This window comes from Podarcis filfolensis (assembly GCF_964270895.1).
Source record: "Podarcis filfolensis genome assembly, chromosome: 3".
Classification (NCBI taxonomy): Eukaryota; Metazoa; Chordata; class Lepidosauria; order Squamata; family Lacertidae; genus Podarcis; species Podarcis filfolensis.
This window is the reverse complement of record NC_139606.1, coordinates 67162487-67186567: the sequence shown is the minus strand read 5'-3', so window position 1 is coordinate 67186567 and position 24081 is coordinate 67162487. Positions and strand designations below refer to the sequence as shown.

The following is a 24081-nucleotide window of genomic DNA, read 5'->3' as shown; positions in this document are numbered from 1 at the left end:
GATATTAACTCCTCTTGCAAATTAAAGGATATGGAACAATTAAATACGAACAAAAGTCAACACATCAGTGGCTGTTAAAATAAAGGATCAACATCGGAACTGTATTTTTTTGGATTAAATAAGCAGATTGGAGTGGGAACAAGGAATCAACATCTCCTAAAAATCTCCTAAAATCAGAACATGGGAAGTCAACCAAAATATTTAATTTGGAATCTGACAATTGGCTTTTTTAATTGAATTATGATTTGGTATTGTATTAATGTGGTCTATATTGAATTGTTATTAATGAAAAATTAATAAAAAATATTATTAAAAAACCTCTACAATATATGGTGATGGCCATTAAGCTACATTAATTTTTAAAAGGAAGCTAAATCAATTTATGGAAGATAAGGGTTATCAATTGCTGCTAGTAAATGATAACTATACTACCTCCAGAATTGGAAGCAGTATTCCAGCTGTGGCCCTCATGTCCCGCTTGTGGCCTTCCCAATGGAATCTGCTTGGCCACTCTACTTATGTTCTTTTGCTAGGTCCAAGCTATCTGAAAGAACATGTTCCCTCATGTGAACCTGCCCAGGGTTTAAGATCTTTGGAGGAGGCCCTTCTCTTGTTCCCACCACCCCCAGGGATGCTTGATAGGGATGTGGAAAAAGGGCCTTTTTGATGGCTGCTCCCAGACTTTGGAACTCCTTCCCTGGAGAAGTTAGACTGACTCCCTCTTTCTCATCCTTCCAGGAGCAGGTGAAGACTTTCTTGCTCTAAGTTCCCCGAGTCCCTGTCAGGGAAAATTTATCTAATACCTGAGATGTCACACACAAAACAGCATAAAAGAAAGAAACAATAGCAAGTGAGCTGGGAAGGCTTATGTTGCTTGCTCCGCTGTATTTACCCAAAGCACTCCTTCTGCTTGTGAACTTTTTGATACATGCCTCTTTTTCCCAGAACTATGTCCCAGTCCATCCAGGGATGGAGCTATAAGAGCACTGTGGAGGGCAGCACAATTCAGCATACAGGACATCCATGAACTATGCTTTACTCACTGGCTTCAGTTATTTCCTGGAGTTAATGTACGGTTCAAGATTTCCCTGTAGTGACCTTCTTCTTCCTTAACCATCTTGCAATAAATGACGTGTCATGCTACTGAATGATAATCACCGTGTCAAATGAGAATGTTCTGGTTTATTGAAGTCAATGAAGCAGAAGTAAGAAAACCAATGGAGTAAGGCTTTCACCTGAGCTCTGAAACAATTACACTGGTGTAGGGAACCTTTGGCCTGCCAGATGACGCTGAACAAAAACTCCCATCAGCCCGAGCAAGCATGACCAGTGCATAGCTGTCAACATTTCCCCCCTTTTAAGGGAAATTGCCTTATTCTGAATAGGATTCCTCGCAAGAAAAGGGAAAAGTTGACAGCTATGGATCAGTGGCCTTGGATGGTGGCAGTTGTAGCTCAGCAACATCTGGCAGGCCAAAGGTTCTTGACACCTGCATAAACAAAGGAATGGGAGGATGGTAACTGCATGTCATTCAAGAAGTGACTTGCCTTATGAACATTCCTTATTTATTACAGCATCATGGAAAGTAAGAGGCGGGAGGGTCATTTCTTCTACCTGATAGTCCTCTATTTGAAGGACTCTCCATTAAAAGTCCAGTTTAAAGACCAAAAAATGAGGGTACAGCAGAGGCATTGAATTTGTTCATCAACAGGTAATATCTGGACAGCACACTTGAGTAGTGACACACAGGCCACCAAGCCAATCCACTTCAGTTTGGTAAGTCACATCCTACCTCACTGTGGTCAGATGTCCTGTATTTCTATGTAAGTAACAGTAATTCTAAATTTGCAGAGGTTTTGCACATCTTTTTTAGGGGACACATGGCAACTCTTAAGCAGTCACCCTAGTAAGACATTAGAACTTTTAACAGCATACTAAGTAATAATAATAATAATAATAATAATAATAATAATAATAATCTGGGCGGCCCCCAACAGAACACCAATAACAATAATAAAAAAGCAACAACATCAAACATTAAAAACTTCCCTAAACAGGGTTGATTTCAGATGGCTTCTAGAAGTCAGACAGTTGTTTATTTCCTTGACATCTGAAGGGAAGGGCGTTCCATAGGGTGGGCGCCACTATTGAGAAGGCCCTCTGCCTGGTTCTCTGTAGCTTCACTTCTTGCAGTAGCATTTCAAGACAGAGATATCAGCTATGACTTAATCCATTGCATTATATATAGCTATTCTATTCCAAAGGAATACAAATCCTGGTTAAGTGCCAAGACTCCTGGAATTTCGGACATCTCTTGGCAGGGATTGGGGTGGCCAGCAGCAATATACTCAAAGGCACAATAACATTTAGCCATGAGCAGAATTAGAATGGAGGACAGGCTGATGTTACACAAGGGCCTTGATGTTTTCTGGCTGCTGTTTCATATAGCATGGATTTACTAGATTTTGCATGGAAACCTGAATGATTTGTAAAATAGCTGCTTGTGTCTCTGGGTGGTATGCAGCATGGGATTACGGAAAGGAAAAATAGTGTCTCCATATTAGCAAATGATTGTCTGAGAGCTATTCAAATAAAGCAAACCAATAAATTTTTCAGATCAATTCTTTTGCTAGAAATGACATTTTTTCAAGGCATGTGGAAACAATGTAAAGGACTATAGTTGTCAAAGTATTCTCTGTTTGGGGTTCCTTTTAATGTCACATAAATACATTCCTGCATGCATTTAAGGACAGTTCATTTGCTCTTGAACCAAATGGCATTTTACATAGTCATTTTGCTTCGGAATCCTAGCTAGTCCTACAATGGGGTTTTGTTTTGCTTTCAACCAATTGAACTTTAACTATATTTACTAACTGTTCAATGGCCCTGTTTAAAAACTCTGTGTGTGCATATGCCATGCACATGGTGGTATGAATTTCCCTTCAAAACTTTGGAATAATCACAAATATTGTTTGTCAGACACTGCCTCAACTCACTTTGTGCTGTTACTAAGCAGGATTGGATGAAGTGTTAGTTGGAATTATTCCTTGTATAATCATGTTTGCACCCACATCTGCACACTTCATAAAAGCAATGTACAAATTGACCCTAAGTCATCCATTTTTGAAAGAAAAAAAGTGGTTGAGTTGGTTCCCTTTTTTCAAATAGGTTTCAGATTTTTGCAAATAACAATGGAAGAATCAACCTACCACCACCGAAAAGGCAAGATCCTTAATCAGCAACCAGTTGACACTTTAGTTGCAAGCTTACAACATTTTTAGTCATATCAGGGCTTGCAGTCCAAAATTTGATAGCAGTTCAGTTATCAGCCATTGGTTAAAAATGGTGTTATCAAGTCAATGATGGGGGGGGGTGCCTTTTGTATGAGATGCATCAGCTGTATTAATTTTGTTTCCTTTGGACATGCTATGCCAGAGATACGTTTCCCATTCCTGTTTCTTTCATTTCTCTAGAAACTGATCTGCATCACTAGCATCTTCTAATCTCATAAAGTAATCTATAGGCCAGGGATCTGGCATGTGTCATTACAAGTCTGAGCAGACATTTCCAGTAAATACAGTTTTCGTTTTACACTTAAAAACAGATACTGAGATGACTCAAAACATGTGGTGATTTGCTTGCGAACTTTAAAAATTTGATTTCATGAAGTAGGAGCAGTTGTCTGTGTCTGAACAGCAGGGTTGAAAGTCTTTACCAATGAAAGGTCAACATTCCAACAGATACGGCTGGAATCATTCATCTTCTTTCACAGAATGCAAATGATCATTATGAGATAGGTCACCAGGCTTCTGTTTAGGAAACAGGGAAATGTGAAAAGTGCAAACAGGCATCAGAGGATATGGATTCTGCTTGGCCCTTACTGAAGAAACCTTGTAAGGGTGCTGTTTTAACACCAGGAATCAGCATTCAAGTGAAATCATAAAAGCAAAGTAATAACACTCTCAATATATACAAAAGAATCTCTTCACCCTTCATATAACAGGAAATGGGAATGGGATTTAGCAAATATTGGGTTAACAATCATCGAAGTAGAATGGACATGGGCATTAGAAAACATTCCAAAAATGCTTATTGGTGTGAACCTGAAAGACAATATTAAAATGGTACTTAATTCTACACAGCCTTAGTAAAACATTTGTCCAAAACATGCAGCTCTACAGTTCTATGATTCTATGCATTGTCTTGGAGCTAAAATAGAATTAAGGCAGATTTAATGCATGTTTTATGGAGTTGTAAAAAAAAATAATGAGGGACGCGGGTGGCGCTGTGGGTAAAACCTCAGCGCCTAGGACTTGCCGATCGCATGGTCGGCGGTTCGAATCCCCGCGGTGGGGTGCGCTCCCATCGTTCGGTCCCAGCACCTGCCAACCTAGCAGTTCGAAAGCACCCCCGGGTGCAAGTAGATAAATAGGGACCGCTTACCAGCGGGAAGGTAAACGGCATTCCGTGTGCTGCGCTGGCCCGCCAGATGCAGCTTGTCACGCTGGCCACGTGACCCGGAAGTGTCTGCGGACAGCGCTGGCTCCCAGCCTATAGAATGAGATGAGCGCACAACCCTAGAGTCTGGCAAGACTGGCCCGTACGGGCAGGGGTACCTTTACCTTTACCTTTAAAAAAAATAATGATGCATTTCTGGACAGAAGTACTGGATTCAAGCTTAAGTCTGATTCCTCAAGGTGCTAATTTACAGGGGAGCCTATGCATGCAGGACAGACTCCCCTCACCAGACCATCCCACCACAATGCATTGATGACAGGAACAGTGGTGACAGAGAGGCAATGGTGGGGGACATTCTTACCCCAGCACAATGAACAATCATGTGAGGCAAGTATGTTTATGTATACTTTGTTGTTTAGTCGTTTAGTCGTGTCCGACTCTTCGTGACCCCATGGACCAGAAGCCTTTAGAACAACGTGCCCTAGCAGGAATGAATGTTCCTGCTATTGCCCCATTAAAACTGGAGGAAGCTGTCATGCAGTTCCTCCTGTGGCTCCCAGATAACATCAGACCAGGCCATTAGTGAACTAGACCTGCAAAAATGCTGGCCAGGATGGGCCCAAGGAAGCGTGGCTTTAAGCCAATCTGTGCCATTTGCACTCAACCTTGGGTTTTAAATATGGACGGGAGACAGTGTGGTTACATTTCCAGATCACTTTTCTTGGGGCAGTTTGGAATCCTTCTCTTCATGCTGTCTCAGATAGAAGTCTGATTTCATCTTGTGTATCAGATTCTGTGGTGTAGCTGATAAACAACACCTCTCCCAAGTCATCAGGTCAATCAACTGATGAGAAAGGGGAGGGGTGATCTCTGTCTCCATTGTGGTGCTGAGATTTGGCAAAAAGGCCAAGACCTTCCTGCCCAACCCACCTGCATGGTGGGGATGAAAATCACTCTGGTTGTGCAGGTGTGCTCTACCTTTTTAGGCCATTTCTGCCAAATTAGGTTGAGGGTCTGGCTGGGGATTCACAGAAGAAAGCTTGGCAGACCAGATCAGACACATGAGCTGTCAACTGATCATTGATAATGTAGTGCACTGAGGACCGGATCTGAACATGGGAAGCCATAGTGCAAATCTCACTCACAGGCAAGCTCACCAGATGACCTTGAGCATGTCACTGTCTTTGAGTTAAAAATGCCTTGCTTATAGATATGAAGATTTGCCTTCCATGGTCAAAGCCAAATGACAGACAGACTATCCTTAAGGCATATGAGATTCAGAAGAATTGAAATCAAGGCTCAATCTTATTTTACTCACATCTGACTTCTCTCTCCTTTCCTACAGGTCAAATTTGCCATGGCGCTCTGGACCATTATTCTTCCTCTCCTACTAATCCTTTCTCTTTCTGATGGCTTTCCTGATGATGAGCGTTTCAAGGAATGTGGAGCTCACTATGCTGAGCTGGTTAAGAACCTATGCCAAGGTGTGTTTTCTGTTGCCGACCACAGATAATTTGCTTATGATTGCTTTACCAAACTCAAATTTATTTCTTGTTCCTTGTTTCTTGTTTTATTACCTTTTATTTCTGATTAGCTTTTATTTCATGGATTAGCTTCTTATTGCATTTTGAATATGCTCTCAGTGACTTTCAGCTCTTCATGGTAAAGAAGAATTTACTTAGCTAGCAAGCTTTCAGTAGGCAGAGAATATCTGGAGAATAGTCAACATCAAACTTTACATAGGAAAGTTTGGGGAGCTAATAAGCTATACTTCAAACTCATTCATCAGTTATTTCAGAACAGTGGCCAGGTATCAATGCATAAAACCCCTGGTCAGTTCTCATTTAAAATAAGCAAAACACTAAAATTCAAATAAAACTCACAAATGGCTACAAACAAAACTGCTTGATTCTAAAGTTGACAATCTAGGCACACTTACTTTGACGGAAGCCCCACGCTGAACTCCGCTGGAGTAAACAAGTGCAGGATCAGCCCTAAATGTCACCACATTTCCAAAATATCAGCTCTTTTCACTAACCTTGCCAAGATCCCTGATTCACATAGCCTGAGCTTTGCGTAAATCCACAGGAACATGGCTTCCCTGAGTCAATCTTGTCTCATAGGAGGGGAGAATCTACTCATGTTTACACCTGTTATGAAAGTTACCTCCATGGGAGACAGAATGGGTTAAGGATGGCATCCTGCATATGTCCGAAACCTGGCTTATTGGTCACTTGCTCTGCACCCCCCTGTATGTTGACTTGTAAGGCAAGGAAAATAGGAATGATAGGATCAAGTCCTGTTAGCAGTGACTAGTAGGCTTGAGAAGGACTACTTCTCTACTTGAAGGAAGCCCCATAGTTCTGGCCAATTGTACACAAGGCTTGAAAGATGCCTGTATGAGAGAGTTACTTCAGCTTTCATACAGAATACTGTATTTTAAATATAGATCTCCCATTCTCCTGCAGGAGGTGTGACTGGGAGCATTGGAGAAGAGTGCTGTACCACTGACTGCTCCTATAAGGAGATAAAGGAACGCTACTGTCCCTGAACAATGTCTATGCGTGCATGGAGAAATAAGCACTTTGCTACTGTGGCTTTAAAGTACGGTAATTGAAATAAAGTGCTACCAATAGAAATATAAGCAGCCATTGTGCCTGATTATGTATGTATGTATGTATGTATGTATGTATGTCTGGAAGTTATGTACTGTATTTCATCAGTGCTGTATTATTTTAAAATCCCTAGATTGCAAAGTTCAGAAGAAAATTATTGCATCACTCTTTCCTTTCTTTTTTTGCCTTTGCTTCCAGGCCCCAAAGGGGGCTCCCAAAACACCATCCAGCTTTTAAAATAAGCTGTTAGAATTCAGTACATAGGTTAAGAAGTCCTTTGTGCCAAGGGTGTGAAAAAGGGTTGGATTAGATGTGGAGAGGTGTTTCCTCACTGCAGACCTGAGGGAACAATTAGGATGGTCCACCCCAGAGACTGAATCTAGTTCATTTCCGGAGGCGTTCCCTATACCTGCTTCTATTGAAGCCCTAGTAATTTTGTGGGAAAGACCCTCACTAAGAAAGGGAAAATACACCCCCACAAAATATGACATGGATTTGCCAGAAATATGCAAATGTTAATTTATACATACTTGTGCAAATTTGGTTATAATTGCTGTAATTTAAATAGAATATAATGACTCTCCTTGTGGTTGGGAAGATTAGCTGCAGTTGGAACTTGCCAGAGGCTTGACACAACTGACCCACATCTCCATGCAGCTTCACATCTGTGGAGGGGGGCCCTATTCCTCCCTGGCATACTATAAAGTGGAGGAGAAAGTGGAAGGATAAAGTAGCCAGGGGAGCAGTACAGATTTTGAAGGAAGAGATACAGTGGTACCTTGGTTCTCGAACTTAATCCATTCCAGGAGTCTGTTCGACTCTCAAAACGGTTCGAAAACCAAGGCACTGCTTCTGATTGGCTGCAGAAGCTTCCTGCACTCAATCGGAAGCTGCAGAAGCCGTGCTGGACGTTCGGCTTCCGAAAAACGTTCACAAACCGGAACACTCACTTCTGGGTTTGTGGCATTCAGGAGCCGATTTTCTCGGGAGCCAAGTCATTTGAGTACCAAGGTACTTTAAAAGTGAAGCATGCAGAAAGTAGAAAACAACAGAAAACTTTTTCCGACCCCAAAGAGCACACCTTCCAGGGACAGAAATTGAGGGGAAAGAGAAATAACTTTATCCAGAAACCTCAGGGAGGGCTCTTTACTTGGAGCACACATACCCCGCCCCCTGGTGAATGCCTGTGGGTACTAAGTCTGTTCTTTCTACAGCTTAACATGTATTAAATAATAAAAAATAAGAGCAGCCTCTTCCCTCCTAACAAGTCAAAAGAAATAGAGACAGGTAGGGATGGGAACAGGTCGCTCACTTGCCATAGGGCCTTCCTGCCAAGGACGAGAAGAATTAATCAAGGGAATTTGCACAAATAGCTTGTCAGTATCAATGGTGCTAAAGAGCAGAAAGAGGTCCTGCTGGGGAATTTTCTTTATCGTTCTCCAAGTTCTCAACTACAGCATAAGTAAAGAATCAGTGCTTTGTTGTAGTCAGGTTTTCAAGGGTACAAATCTGATAGCATTCAGTCAGGGGGAAAACTCATTTCAGGTATAAATTGGAATATTTCTTAAAATAACCAAAAATATAACATAGAGCAATATTTATGACTTTATTTAAATCCCAACATTTCCAACATGCCGATAAAAAAGAGATTTGTCTAGTCTTTAAATATATACCATCAAGCAACTGACCACAAACCACAGGATTCATATTTCAGCTTCCCTGACCCAAAACATTCCTTTGTGCATCCTGTGTAAATTATAGCAGGAAAACACAGTACATAATGCAGTCTCATAAATTCCTTATGAAAACTAATGCTATACATGGGATAATACCTTATATAAGCTATATACAGATCATTTGCAACATTTCCAGAAGTAAATACAAAAAAACACGAAAAAACCCATTTATTTAAAGAGCTTTTCCATTATCATCGAAAACACAGACTGAACAACTTAGCTGTGCATTCTGGAGGAAATCTTATTCTCTTCTGAACAGCAAGTGTATTGATCTCAGGAGGCAATGGAAGCAGAATTAAAGGCTCAGGGATTTTTCATTGCTGTGACATAATTCTAGGTACACTAATAATAACAGTAAGTACACTAATAATATCAGTGGCAGTATCATAGACAATCCAAGGCATGATTATTGCCAAACTGAAAACTTTGTCAGTCTGCAAGCATTGGATTGCATTGAAACCAGCTCAAAATCTAACATTATGTGATTTGATGGCAACATCCCAATAAAAGCACCAGCACTCGTCACAGGGAAAAAGGAAACATGACTGATGTAGACTTCTCCTTTGCACAACTCTTTTATTTCATGCTTAGGAGGCTTATTGGAGGGATTGACTCATGAATCCCCTCATCCTGGGGTTAATATTGACATCCTTACACACTTTTTTTTTTTTTAGCTTTAGGGCAGTGGTTCCCAATCCCCACCACCCCCATGGACCACTTGGAAACTGTTGAAACTCTGGGCAGGCCAATTAATTATATTTCCCTGCCTGTTTTCGCAAATGTAAAGTGCTGTACAATTTTTGATTGTGTTTTGATTGTTTCTTTTATTTCTGATATTGCATTTTACTATATCACATTTTGAATTCCATGGAATCTGATAGAACTCAAGGGTTCTTCAGAGACACTCCACAGAGCACCTGAATGAAGCTTGCAGACCACAGTTTGGGAAACCCTTCTCTAGGAGATTTTTCTTATATCTACCCTGATGTTTAGCTTTCTGAATTCAGTGAGACTTACTCCTAAGAAAGCATGTGAAGCTAGCAGCCTTAATCAGACAATGGTTCCAATTAGAAAGATCTTAAAACATAAATCGAGGATCTTAGCCCACAGAAATATAATACGAATACTAAGCTATTTACATCTGTTTTTAAAAATCATGTAAATCTTGTAATCATATGGCACTATGGCCAACTGCTGGCCACATGACCCAGAAACTGTATGCCGGCTCCCTCAGCCAATAAAGCAAGATGAGCGCTACAACCCCAGAGTCTGTCACGACTGGACCTAATGGTCCTTTACCTTTATGGCCAACTGATGAACAAGTGGTAGGATTTATTTACTTACTTTGTATATCAAAATGCCCAGAGGAAAATGCTTTGTCAAAGAAAAGAAAAGAAAAGAAAAGAAAAGAAAAGAAAAGAAAAGAAAAGAAAAGAAAACCTAAATAAAAACAGCAGTTTCATCACTGTGTTTAAGGTTAATTAGAGGATATTTACAAAGATAACTATTTTTACATTCTGTGTCTTCAGAAATGAGTCAGTTTGTTAGACTAGATGAAGTCTGCATCTAAACTAAAGGCAATGGTTACAATGCAAATATAAACACACAGTGATGTTGCATACCATTGTGAATAATAGCGCAAGAGAGGTCTTTGTCGCCGAAAGAGACATCAGGGTTTCAGTCCAGCAAATGCCTATCATAGAGGGGCACAGAACTATCACTTGGGTCTCCGCACTGCTGGTCCTTGCAATGGTAGACTTCAGAGGTGTCTTCATAGAGCCCACAGAAAATCATACAACTGAAATTCTTTCTATATACATTCATCCCCAAGAATTGGAGTCAAGAGTCTGGGAAAGCCTTTATGATAGAGTCGTAAGCAGGAGGTGGTGTTTGTGTTGAGTTGGAGACACGAAGACTATTATTGGACCAGTGGAACTCGGGATGAGATAGGCTGTTGGTGGTGGTGCCGGTAAGTGTGGTGGTGGGGGTGGTGGCGGCTGGTACCAACGTAATCAGCTGACTCTCCGTTTCTACAGGAAGCGGGGGGCTCTGCAAGAAGGGATGAAATGTTGAGGCTCGGAAACTTGATTTCCTTGGGAAGGAGTTGGCCTGCTCCAAGGAAGCTTGCCTTTGGAAGGTCAGACTGGCCAAGCTGAGGTTACTGCGGCGTTCGCAGCTGCTGTTGCGATAAAATGCTGGCCTGCCGGCAGAAGATCCACGAGAAGCTCTGGGACGCCGGCTGGAGGACGAGGTGCTCCACTGGGAAATATGGGCACTGGCTCTGCGACTAGACAGGCAAGCCAGCAAAGCCCAGATTATGCCTCCAATCACAAGTCCAATGACCATAGAAACGGAAAATGCTATGATCATATGATCTAAAACAAAAGAAGTAAAATGGGGTGAATATTTCATGGAATCATATAACTGTAGAGTTGGAACGGACCCTGAGGGCCATCTATTCCAACGAAAAAAAATACAACATCTCTACTAAAATGTGTGGGAGGAGAAAAGCTTTATTTTGTGCATCAATGGAGCTTGTACTTCTCATATACAATGCAATCCTAAGCATGTTGACTGAGCCGTAAGTCCTAAATCAAATGGACTTTTGAGGTGTGTTCAAGACTGCTGACTGAGATAGACCAAACAGAGTACAATTTTGTACACTTCAATTTTGCATAACTTTAGTGGTCAGTTTTCACATTATTTATCAATTAAGAAATTAATTCAGTGTGTTCACAAACTTCTGTATTCATAATTACATTATTTTGAATGTATCTCTGTCCTTAAACATGTAGAAAATTTGCCTTCATTTGTTTTGTAAAGGCTAATCTTTTTTTAAAAGCAATTAAAAAATGCTTTGTGGCTTTTTCTGTAATCAAGTGGTAAATAAATTGTATGAAATACATAAAATATGAAATGAATAAAAACCAGTCCTCCCTTTGAGAATGTGTCTAATTGCACAGTGGCATTCCCCACACACATCAAGTTTGTACTCAGTAGACTGTTCTGCTGAACATGCCCTTCAGTTAGAAGAACAATATTGCCATTTAAAACATGCCTTCAGTTAACAGTTGAGGTAAATAAATTTTGCCTTTGATGTGAAGAATTTCGATGTGAATCATGTGGAAAAGTGTGGCAAAATTTATCAGGAGTGGGATTTCACACATCTCTAGATCAGGTGGCAGAGAGTAAGCTAGCCATCTGTTGCAGAAAATAAAACCAAAATAATATTGTTGTATCTTTTTATAACAACAACAACAACAACAACAACAACTTCTTTGTGTCCCAGACTCCGCAATTTTTCCTTAGAATGATCAATATATCTATATAGTGTAAGTATATTGCCCTCTGCTGGAAAACTACATAAATGAATATATCAGTTTCACAGCCCAACACTCCCCCACCCCTGCCAATCCACACAAAAAGAGAATCCACTTCAAAAAGAGAATAAGGGGGAAAATATTACCAGAGGTTTAACACATTTAGTAGGATTTTGAACCCTTACATGTCCACTCTTACATAACAATTCATTTCACAAGGTTTCCTTGTGAAAGTAGCTACAAAAACTGTTGAAACCAAATTGGCAATCTCAGTAAAGAAGGCATTTATGGCTCCGACTGTAAATTTCTCTTTGGTTCTTCTGGATATATTTGAATTTCCACTCATTTCTTTTTCATACCTAGGCTTGGATGTGTATGTGTTGATATATTTCTTTAGAAATATTTAGCCGGTTCAGTTTACAGCTGTTGTAGGAAGGTGATATGTATTATTTCCAAAATATAATAATAATAATAATAATAATAATAATAATAATAATAATAATAATAATAATTTATTATTTATACCCCGCCCATCTGGCTGGGCCTCCCCAGCCACTCTGGGCGGCTTCCATAAAAACCAAAAATACAGTAAAATATCACACGTTAAAAACTTCCCTGAACAGGGCTGCCTTAAGATGTCTTCTGAATGTCAGGTAGTTGTTTATCGCTTTGACATCTGCTGGAAGGGCGTTCCACAGGGCGGGCGCCACTACCGAGAAGGCCCTCTGCCTGGTTCCCTGTAGCTTTGCTTCTCGCAAGGAGGGAACCGCCAGAAGGCCCTCGGCGCTGGACCTCAGCGTCCGGGCAGAATGATGGGGGTGGAGACGCTCCTTCAGGTATACTGGACCGAGGCCGTTTAGGGCTTTAAAGGTCAGCACCAACACTTTGAATTGTGCTCGGAAACGTACTGGGAGCCAATGCAGGTCTTTCAAGACCGGTGTTATATGGTCTCGGCGGCCGCCCCCAGTCACCAGTCTAGCTGCCGCATTCTGGATTAGTTGTAGTTTCCGAGTCACCTTCAAAGGTAGCCCCACGTAGAGTAGTCCAAGCGGGAGATAACCAGAGCATGCACCACTCTGGTGAGACAGTCCGCGGGCAGATAGGGTCTCAGCCTACGTACCAGATGGAGCTGGTAAACAGCTGCCCTGGACACAGATTTGACCTGTTCCTCCATGGACAGCTGTGAGTCCAAAATGACTCCCAGGCTGCGCACCTGGTCCTTCAGGGGCACAGTTACCCCATTCAGGACCAGGGAATCCTCCACACCTGCCCGCCTCCTGTCCCCCAAAAACAGTACTTCTGTCTTGTCAGGATTCAACCTCAATCTGTTAGCCGCCATCCATCCTCCAACCGCTTCCAGACACTCACACAGGACCTTCACCGCCCTCACTGGTTCTGATTTAAAAGAGAGGTAGAGCTGGGTATCATCTGCATACTGATGAACACCCAGCCCAAACCTCCTGATGATCTCTCCCAGCGGCTGCATGTAAATGTTGAAAAGCATGGGGGAGAGGACAGAACCCTGAGGCACCCCACAAGTGAGAGCGAAGGGGTCTGAACACTCATCCCCCCCCACCACTTTCTGAACACGGCCCAGGAGGAAGGAGCGGAACCACTGTATGACAGTGCCTCCAGCTCCCAGCCCCTGAAGACGGTCCAGAAGGATGTTATGGTCGATGGTATCAAACACCGCTGAGAGATCCAGCAGAACTAGGAAACAGCTCTCACCTTTGTCCCTAGCCCGCCGGAGATCATCAACCAGTGCGACCAAGGCAGTTTCAGTCCCATGATGAGGCCTGAATCCCGACTGGAAGGGATCCAAATGGTCCGCTTCTTCCAGGCGTGCCTGGAGTTGTTCGGCAACCGCTCGCTCAATCACCTTGCCCAAGAATGGAAGATTTGAGACTGGGCGATAGTTGGCCATCGTGGCCGCATCTAAAGATGGTTTTTTAAGAAGCGGTTTAATAACCGCCTCTTTCAGTGGGTCTGGGAAGGCTCCCTCACGGAGGGAAGCGTTCACCACCCCACGAAGCCCATCGCCCAGTCCTTCCCGGCTAGCTTTTATAAGCCAGGATGGGCAAGGATCCAGGAGACAGGTGGTTGGTTTCACTCGTTCAAGCAGCCTGTCCACATCCTCGGAGGTAACAGATTGGAATTGATCCCACTCAACTTGACTAGACAGAACTCTAGCACTCTCCCGCCCCGGCCCTGCTCCCACGGTGGAGTCTACTTCTTCCCGAATCTGAGCGATTTTATCTGCAAAAAACTTTGCAAAATCATTGCAGGAGAACATGTGGCCCGTACTGGGCCCCGATGTTGCAGGTGGTTCCGCTAAATTGTGAACCACCTGAAAAAGTCTCCTGCTGCTGTTTTCTGCAGATGCAATAGAGGTGGCGAAGAAATTCTTCTTCGCCGTCGCTATCGCCACTTGGTAGGCTCGACGTTGAGCTCTAACCTGTGTCCGGTCAGATTCGGAATGAGTTATCCGCCACCGGCGGATAATATACTTCCCCATGGTAATCCACCACAATCATTACTACCAAATGTCAACTTTGCACCAGGAAAAGTCTTTGTGACCTGTTTCTTTCCTGTGCCTTTCAGCAACAGCTTGATATTAGCTGATGCTAATTGTTGCCATTAAAAACTTGCCCTGTGATTCCCGCACACCACGCTGCTCTCAAAGCCACAAAAACTGGCTGGCCAGATAAGTGCTGCCTGTTTTGGGTCCACAGTTAATGGCAATGCTCCAATCATTTCAACTCCCATGGGGAAGTTTCAGAAGGTACTCTCTCCTTCTTCTTATGCTGCTGCGGCTCTGTAACATGGCAAGCTACATTCCCCCGTCCTAAAAAAGTATTAAAGGTACAAGAAACTGACTATTATGTATTTTGCTGCTCTGCTATGGTGTTAGGCACAGAAAGACATGTTAGGTCCCATGACATGGTCTAAGCAGGGGTGGCGGAGGAAGGAGGGTGCGGTGGGTGCGGTCTGACCTGAGTGTCACCACTGAGGGAGGTGACAAAATGCCGGGCAGCACTCACTGCAGGGCCTGCAGCACACCCGAGCCACACGTCTCTTCTGGGAGAGACATGGTTGCTTGGGCGCGCGCAGGCTCCGCGCTGCCCAAACGGTCCGCCCGCTGCCTCCCATCCAGCTATAGGGCAACTGAGGCAGGCAGACTCTGGAGGCCCCACGGTGCACCCCACACTGCCCCTATGGGAGGCTTGCCCTGCCCCTGGGCGCACCGCCCATAGGAGCCCAAGCGGCTTCCTCCGCCGCTGGGTCTAAGGGCTCGTGCAGCCACCCTGCTGAAGCTAAGCAGGTCAAGGTCTGACAATTCAGGGAAATGTCTGAGATCCTGAACTCCTCAGGCTGTTGACTAAATGCGCAGGCTTATTTTACAGTTCCTCACTTGCCTGCTTAACAGTTACGTGCAGATGCAGAATGGTAATCTTGTTCCCTGAACTTGCTTTTCCCCTTGTCTTCCTCCTGTAATTCCTGGGTTGGACTACACTACAGCTAGCCCAGTGCATTCTGGGAATATGGTCTGGATCAGCCATAAACATGGCATCCCTCTTTCCCCGCTACATGCGAAATCACAAGCATAATTGAATATTCACAGCACTTGAAAACACTTCTACCACAACTGTACAAGAAAAAACACATTGAGCTCCATGATGGAAGAAGATTAAGATAAATGTTGTCAGTAAACAGCTGTTACTGAAATTGTCAGAGATGAAAAGCTACTTTCTTAGAGTTTCAGTAGATACTCAAAATAAGGCACTTAACCATTTGAAACCTGAATCATTACAGCAGAATTATTTTTAAAATAAGCTAATTATGTCATGAGGTAGTTACCTACCTTTATTACCGATGTTTCTATAGTACTGAAGTGGTCATAAGCCATTTCTGTAATGTTACCCTTTCTTATCCCCCCCATAAATAATAAGTGGTCATATGCAATATAGCAGATAATAATAATAATTACGATTCCAGAAGGCAATTAGACAGTAAGAGGGGACAATAACATCACCCAGACCTAGGTGGGGCTTGATTTATGACTTTTGCACATATTCAAAATTATATGAGGTGGACATTTCAGTTTCCTGCAGTTGTTGGTTACCCACCAATCAGCATGGCTTTTGCAAAGTTGGCAAGCCTGATGCCTGATGTGGAGCCAAGTTGCTTCAGGTGTTCCTTACAAAAAACGGAAATTCAACAGACATTGCAATCAGCAAAATATCCTGTAACATTTGCAGAATGCATTAAAAATTTGGTCAACAAAACTTTGGCTTTGTGACTGGGAAATATGTAGCTGAGAAGAAAGGCTGTGCATTTGTTTATTTTAACATTATACATTGAACTCCAACTTCCTTTTCCTGCCATATGTGAACAAATATTTCCAGCACATTTACAATATGCTGGTTTCAGTAGCAATGTGAATGATGGATGGATTTCTTTTATTAGTATAATGAATATGGCACAGTATTCCTCCCACTACATTTTGACTGCTACTTTTGTCACCAAAAATAAAAATAATGGGTAACCACTTTACCCTTTAAAGGTAAAGGTAAAAGGACCCCTAACCATTAGGTCCAGTCATAACTGACTCTGGGGTTGCGGCACTCATCTCGCTTTATTGGCCAAGGGAGCCAGCGTACAGCTTCCAGGTCATGTGGCCAGCATGACTAAGCCGCTTCTGGTGAACCAGAGCAGTGCACAGAAACGCCGTTTACCTTCCCGCCAGAGCGGTACCTATTTATCTACTTGCACTTTGACGTGCTTTCGAACTGCTAGGTTGGCAGGAGCACGGACCGAGCAACAGGAGCTCACCCCATCGCAGGGATTTGAACCGCTGACCTTCTGATCGGCAAGTCCTAGGCTCTGTGGTTTAACCCACAGCGCCACCCACGTCCCTATACTTTACCCTTTAGAAATTGACAAAACTCCTAATTGTTCAGGTGGGTAAATTGCTCTGGACTCTATCACTCCATTACTGGGTTCATCCCTCTTTAAAGGTCCCAGATGCATGTTTTGTTCCCAGGGAAATTAAGGGTTAGCTCAAGCCCAAAAACTGATTTAGGTCCCAAATATCTGCAAGATTGCCTCCTTCCCTACAGACCCTCAGCAGAGAGTCCCTCATGGTATTTTCCAAAGTGTTTCCAGAAAGGGTATGTGGCTCTACTTCCAACAAGCCTCTACCCTAGTCCAGAATATCTTGAATGCAGAATAGAGAGAAGTGAGAAGTGCATACACCAGTGAAGGACTTGAGGCTTTCAAATTTCAGTGATTCCCTGTGCAATGCCAAAATTAGTTCCCCACCCCTGCCTCTCACCTTCCTTTTCTTGTTGTGGCATTCCCCTCTTGACTCAGTGCCCAGTCCAGGCAAACTAGTTGCGCTCCCCTAAATCCACCTCTGCAAACACATTTTTCCCACTCTCCATTTTATATGCACAGCAACCCCGTGAGGTACGGTAGGTTGGGCTGAGGGACAGAGACAGGCTCAAAGTCACCCAGTGGACTCCATGACCAAGTGAGGATTTGAACCCTTGTCTCCCAGGTCCTAGTCCAACTCTCTAAAAGTTTGGGTTCTATGCCTCTCTGGGTATCATACTGACTGAATCTATGTTCCTCCTCGAACCCAGGATAATCACAGTTGCTGTTGACACCTCTGATCTCAAAACCCCCATGCCTTTAGGACAGTAATTCTCAAACTGCTCCAGATCTAGTGCTGGGTTTACGTATAAGCTAAGCAAGCTTTAGCTTAGGGCCCCACTCTCTTGGAGGGCCCAAAAAAATGATGTACATTTCTAAAATATAAGATAAAAAACAAATAAAATAAAACCTACATACAGCAACAGTGTTTTGTGTTGTGTAGGCTCCTATGATGTAAATATCCCTGCCTGCTAGCCTGCTCCCTAAAATATCACTGATTTGCTCATTTCTATGTACAGTGGTACCTTGGTTGGCATACGTCTTAGTTTGCATACATTTTGGATTACAAACACGTCAAATCCGGAAGTGTGTGTCCCAGTTTGCAACCTTTTTTTTTTGGATTACGACCCTTTTTTGGTGGGGGGAGGCCCCATTGGTGAAAGTGTGCCTTGGGTTACAACCTGTTTTGGTTTACAAACGGACCTCCAGAACAGATTATGGTTGTAAACCAAGGTACAACTGTATAGGGTGCCTACATTCTGCATATGTGTCAGGGAACTGCCATCAGAACAGAGGAGGGAGCCAGGGGGGATACAGAGAGCTTCCGACACTTCTGAGGATCAGTGCCTCTTCCAACGGTGGCGAAAGCCACACCTCCAGTGGAGCAGGGGTGGGGGAGGGGGCAGCCAAGCAAGGGGAGGGCTCAAAGATGCTACTGAGAGCCCAAGCCCAGCTATCCAGGAAGCACACATGCCGTTTCCATCACCCAGCCTGCGCAGAGGGGTGAAATGTAAGGAGGGGAGGCGGAGATTTAGGGTGTCTAAGTTCTTATGTTGGGGGAGAAGCCGGAAGGGGCCACTCCCAGAATCTGCAAGTGACTAAGGCAGACAGTGGTTCTGCACTGTAAATAGTTTGCACCAATAAAACCTGTAAAAGATAGGACGGAGTCCTGCCTGTTTACTCACGAGCAACCACCACTAGCACCTGACATCATGCAAATGGCTTTAGATAGCTATTAGATCCATAAATTTCCATAAAACAGGCATGTCCAACTCCCAAGAGACTACAATCTACTCCCACTATAAAAATACTGGCAGTGATCTACCACTGGATTGACCAAAGTTGTTGAACTTTCTTTGAGGAGTTTTTTTTTTTTGAGGGGGGATTGATCAGGATCACCAGATCAACTGCGATCAACCACAGACACCCCGTGATCGACCAGTAAATCGTGATTGACTGGTTGGACATGACTGATGGTGTTTCCTGCTTGGCAGGGGGTTGGACTCGATGGCCCTTGTGGTCTCTTCCAACTCTATGATTCTATGATTCTATGACTGCCATATAGCATATATTTAACACAAAAAACCAGCTGCAATTTGTTGTTGACAAAGGACATCTGGACATATAAAGGGCCCCATTAAGTTCAGTAATTTAGGGCCTCATCAAACCTAAATCCAGCCTGTCCAGATCCCTGCGGATGCTGGGGGTGGGGGGCTCCTCTCCCAAAATGAAGGAGAATCTGCATGAGGGAAGCACTATCCTCAAGGAGGCAGCCACCAGAGAAGTGAGAAATTCACAAAGATAAGGGCCCCAAACAAATGTCTCTGTAGGATGGGAGCATCATTTAACAGTTTATGGTGGAAGCACACTGCCCATGTTTCTTGACATCATCTCACTGGACACTTAAATAGACTTATGTCAAGGGGAAACAGGGCAGGCTGTTCCCGTTTCACAGTTCAAGCTAAAGTAGCTGGAATGCCTGATGCTATTGCCACAGGGGAGGGGCTGTGCTTTTTCCATATCCTGGGGTTTGAAAAAGAAATGAATGTTCTATGTTGATCTAGTAGAATAATAGTATTGAGGATGCCAGTAAGCCCAGGAATGTAGAAAAACTTGCCCCAGTCTAGAAAACCAAGCAAATACACACACACACACACACACACACACAAACTTCTTTATAGTATTGAAAAATGTAATCAGGGCTGGTAGTAATTATGAACTTAGCGCTGTAATGATCAAAATTCCTTAGTCAAACCTCTCAACAAAGTTTTCTTAATAATTGGCTGATTCTTTCCTCAGTAATTGGCTCAAAGCAAAACAATAATAAATAGCATATAGTTTTTCTCATGGTTGTTAAAATGTTGAACACATTCAATGAAACTTGGCAGGGAAAATGGAATAGCAAAATATTAAGGTTTATCATGTTTGCAGATATGCCTGTTGTAAAATATACTGTAAAATATTATAACAAAAGTGTATAATGAACACGTTAGAAAGACATCATCTAATGGACAACATAATTGTATCACAGAGACAGAATTCAGAGAGAATATAAAAATGAAAATAATTATAAGTCACATACTGATATGTACTTACCCCAGAAATTACTCGGCAATAAGTTGTCAGGACTGGTGTTGTTGGCATCCATGGTATTCAAAATTGTCAAAATAATGAAAATATTGTATCCACAGTGGAACACTTGGTGTATATTAGAAATTTGACTTGGAAAAGAACGCCCTTACATATTCCCTCAGATTGTTCTGTTTGCATGAAAGGAAATCAGTGTATCACATTTCCTGCTTTTATACTCAAATTAGCAACTGTTTGCCTTATCTTAGATTGCCACATGGTTCCTGAGACAGGGGGACGATTTCCTTCTCGTCATTTCCTCGGCTAGGCAGTGAATAATTCAAGAACAATACTTCATCCCCCTGTGTTCTGCTTGTTATTGGATCAAGCTCATCCCTAAAATAAAGAGGAGAGTTACTTTTCCTTTTCCAGCATTTCTGTGCACAGAGAGCCTCACCCTGCATTCCTAACTATTCAAAAGCACACACATGGGTGACTTGTTTGTACATTAGGAATTCATGACTGGACATCTCTAAACTTGGTGTGGTGTTGCACTTTTCAGAAAGGTGTTCTGTTGTTTCTCAGCCCAGGACAAACTGCTGGTACTAACCATTAAAGCTCCAAAGATAGTGTCCTCCCATATATTCCATCATGGACCCAAAGATAATCTTCAGAGGCCCGTCTCTGGGCACCATCACCAAATGAGGTGATGTGAATGGGTGCCATTTTGGTGGTACCATTCCAGTTGTAGTTGCTCTCCCTAGAGAGGTTCACCTGATGCCTATGCCCTGATCATTTTGGCAGCTCACTTTGCCTCAGTATGTTCTGTTCTGTTTCTTTCTTTCTTTCTTTCTTTCTTTCTTTCTTTCTTTCTTTCTTTCTTTCTTTTAAAAAAACCATCCAGTCCTTTTTAGACCTTGGGCACTACTAATTTTGTTCTGCTTTAATCTAATGTTGTTTGAATTGATGTTTGGGTTTTTTATGTTCATGTTATTGCGGCTGTTGCTTTAAATAAATATTAATGGCTTTAAAGAACATTTGTACGCCTTCCACAGAACTTATTGCTAATAGGCAGTATAAGAAATGCTGAAAATGAAGAGTACAACTTCCAATATTATTTTAGATGCATTTTGACACTGTTCCCTAAAGAAAAGGAAATACCCAGACTTCCATCCTCATTCTTGCTTCTTTCTTACTGTAAACAAGAAAAGAGAATGGGAGATTCAGGGCTGATCTGCATACCTCCTCAATTCCCCAGAAGCAACAAAGCTAACCCTTGACTCTTGTTGTCTCCCAGCTCTTAAGGAAAAGGGCAGAAGGGAGAACACTGTAGGTGTTGACTTTTGTTTCTGCTGGATGCTTCCTGATCACTGTCCCACTTCTCTGAATAGGGAGCCTGGTATATTCACTGAAAGAGGTGAAGCCCACCTTTTGCTAGCATTGATATGGACTGTTCATTCCATGCATTTTTTTAATAAAAAAAAATGCAGATCTCCACATTAGTTAGAGGCCAAATTGAGCAGAAAGACACCACATATTTGCTGGCCTCAACCCTGCATCCCCTGCCAGCAAGGCAAGCCCAGGGTGTTTTGCATTCAGAGGCAAAACCAAAAATGCCACCCACTGCCGCCTCCTCTGCAGCTATTAAAACACAGCTATATGAACATGTATAATAATAATGGAAACTTAGTAGAAAAGCAGTTTAGAAGTAGTGAACAGCAGTCACCAAAACTACTTCTGCAGCTCTGAAGTAGCATGGCTAAGAGGAATCCAATCTGCAATAACACAGAGTCCATCATTTTGGCATGGTAGAATTCAAATAAACCATACAGAATCAGAAATGCTTCCACTCACTATTTTTGGCCTATGTAACGCGGGTGGCGCTGTGGGTTAAACCACAGAGCCTAGGGCTTGTCGATCAGAAGGTCGGCGGTTCGAATCCCCATGATGGGGTGAGCTCCCGTTGCTCGGTCCCTGCTCCTGCCAACCTAGCAGTTTGAAAGCACTTCAAAGTGCAAGTAGATAAATAGGTACCGCTCCGGCGGGAAGGTAAACGGCGTTTCCGTGTGCTGCTCTGGTTTGCCAGAAGCGGCTTAGTCATGCTGGCCACATGACCCAGAAGCTGTACGCAAAGCCCTAGTGGCTTCCATCCTGCCCTCTGCTTCTCCCACCATGCAATCAAGCCAAAAGGCAGTGTCAAATGAATCACTTCCTTCCTTCTTGGCAGATGTTTTAGACGTGTTTGGGTAACTTGCAGCCTGTGTGCTGTAACCATTCTCTGCCTGGCCCATCCCAAGACTCCCAGTGTGAGGTGTAAGAGGCGGTCTTGTTCAGCACCATTTCCTGAGCAACTGCTCTGGGAGTGGTGCTGTTCAGACCAGACATCTTACTCCCAGCATTCAGTGAAATAATCTGCAGTAATGCATAGGGAGGGGTACTGCTGGGACAAAAGTGGCACTTCTCAAGCTGCTTTTGACATGTCAGCAGCATTGCCAGGAAGGAATGCTGGCCATTCCAAACCACCAGAAGAAGTGCTGTTTCACACAATGAAGACCTCTGGCAAATCCTCTCACAGGGCATCACAAAGAGGCAGCAGAGGCACAGGGGCTGCTACGTCAGCACATGCAAGCATAACTAGCAGGTGTCATAGCCTGCATTGAGCCCTGCTCACACACTCAGTAGCCACATGTCTGTGCAGAGCCCCATAGCCTTTGTCACCATCACGTGACTTCAAGTGGTAAGAGTGTAAGTTCTCCTTCTGCCATACAGCAGTGCTTCACAGCAGAAGCTTGAAGCTGTCCAGCAAACCACTGCATGAGCCACTGCTGTACTGTGGTAAATAAGCATTTTGTCTTTGAAATGTCGTCATGCCCATTTTGAATCTGGCTTGCAAATTTCTTTCTCAAGGGCTCATGCTGCCTTTTTATACTCCTGACATTTGACAAAACAAAGGCAAATACGGTATGTTGCCTCACTGAGGCACTAAGATATCTAAGAGATAAAAAGCACAGAGATACTTATGTATGCTCAAAAGGACCTGTCAACATCAAAAGGTGAGGTAAAAAAATGTGTAACAAACTTTTAATGAGCAAATCAATGGCAGATTTCTGGTTTTTAGAGTTCTCTGGAAACATCAAGTCTTACATATGATATGGGAATGAATAATTTATTTTTTAAAACCTGTCATTATAATTGGTGGAGCAGAAGGAGAGCTCATATAATTGTATGTTATCACAGAGGCTCCATAAAATGTATCTCTACCCATTATGCCCTTCCACAGAGTCTCTACCAGTGGAAACTATGGAAAATAACAAATAACAAAAACAAACAAAAGGTGGATTGGTTTGGGAGAATTCCCTGACTGGGTTTGGATAGGAAGCTTTGTAAGGCTCCATCAAGCCCATGTTAAAATGACAGGCACATCAAAAGTACACTATTCTCAGCTATTGATTAGTGACAATTATTCTGTTATAAAGTATTCTTACTACTAACATGAGTTTCAAACATGAGTTTGACCAAACTGCGGGAGGCAGTGGAAGACAGGAGTGCCTGGCGTGCTCTGGTCCATGGGGTCACAAAGGGTCGGACACGACTAAACGACTAAACAACAACAACACCCCACCCCAGATAAGGGCAGTTCTGGCTATTAATAATATCCCTAACTACAGGGAACCCCCATTTACATGGGTGTTATGTTCCAAGGCACCATGTGCACCAGTGAAATCATATATATTCCACTGATTTTTCAGTGGAAAAAACAAACATCTTCTTCTGCCCCTTACCCTGTCCCCCACCCCACCCCATTCTGCTCCTTTTTGTGGCATTTTTGGTCACTTCCAGGTTCGGCCCGATGTGTGTATGCACGGCCATGCACATATTGAATGTGTGCAAATGGCAGGTTGCATGTACATCTCTTAGAATGCTTAGTGTTCCCCTAGACCAGGCGCA

At 43.0% G+C, this 24081-nt stretch overlaps 1 protein-coding gene across 3 annotated transcripts in view; it reads right to left on the bottom strand.

The window, feature by feature from the left end:
• Window positions 1–20347, bottom strand: part of LOC310760079 (VIP peptides-like) — a 397324-nt gene extending 376977 nt beyond the window's left edge. Inside the window, exons 1-2 of one of the 3 annotated variants that reach the window (XR_014546740.1) lie at window positions 20161–20347; window positions 10109–11184 (exon numbers count right to left, since the gene is read on the bottom strand). Coding sequence is in view for 1 of the 3 variants with exons in the window: in XM_083608052.1 (XP_083464178.1) it covers window positions 10649–11184; window positions 20161–20212 (588 nt within the window). In the remaining 2 variants the exon portion in view is untranslated. Of the gene's footprint in view, window positions 1–8660; window positions 11185–20160 lie in introns of those variants that run through there. The other 2 variants (XM_083608052.1, XM_083608051.1) reach the window with 2 other exon arrangements.
• Window positions 20348–24081: the final 3734 nt, after the last annotated feature.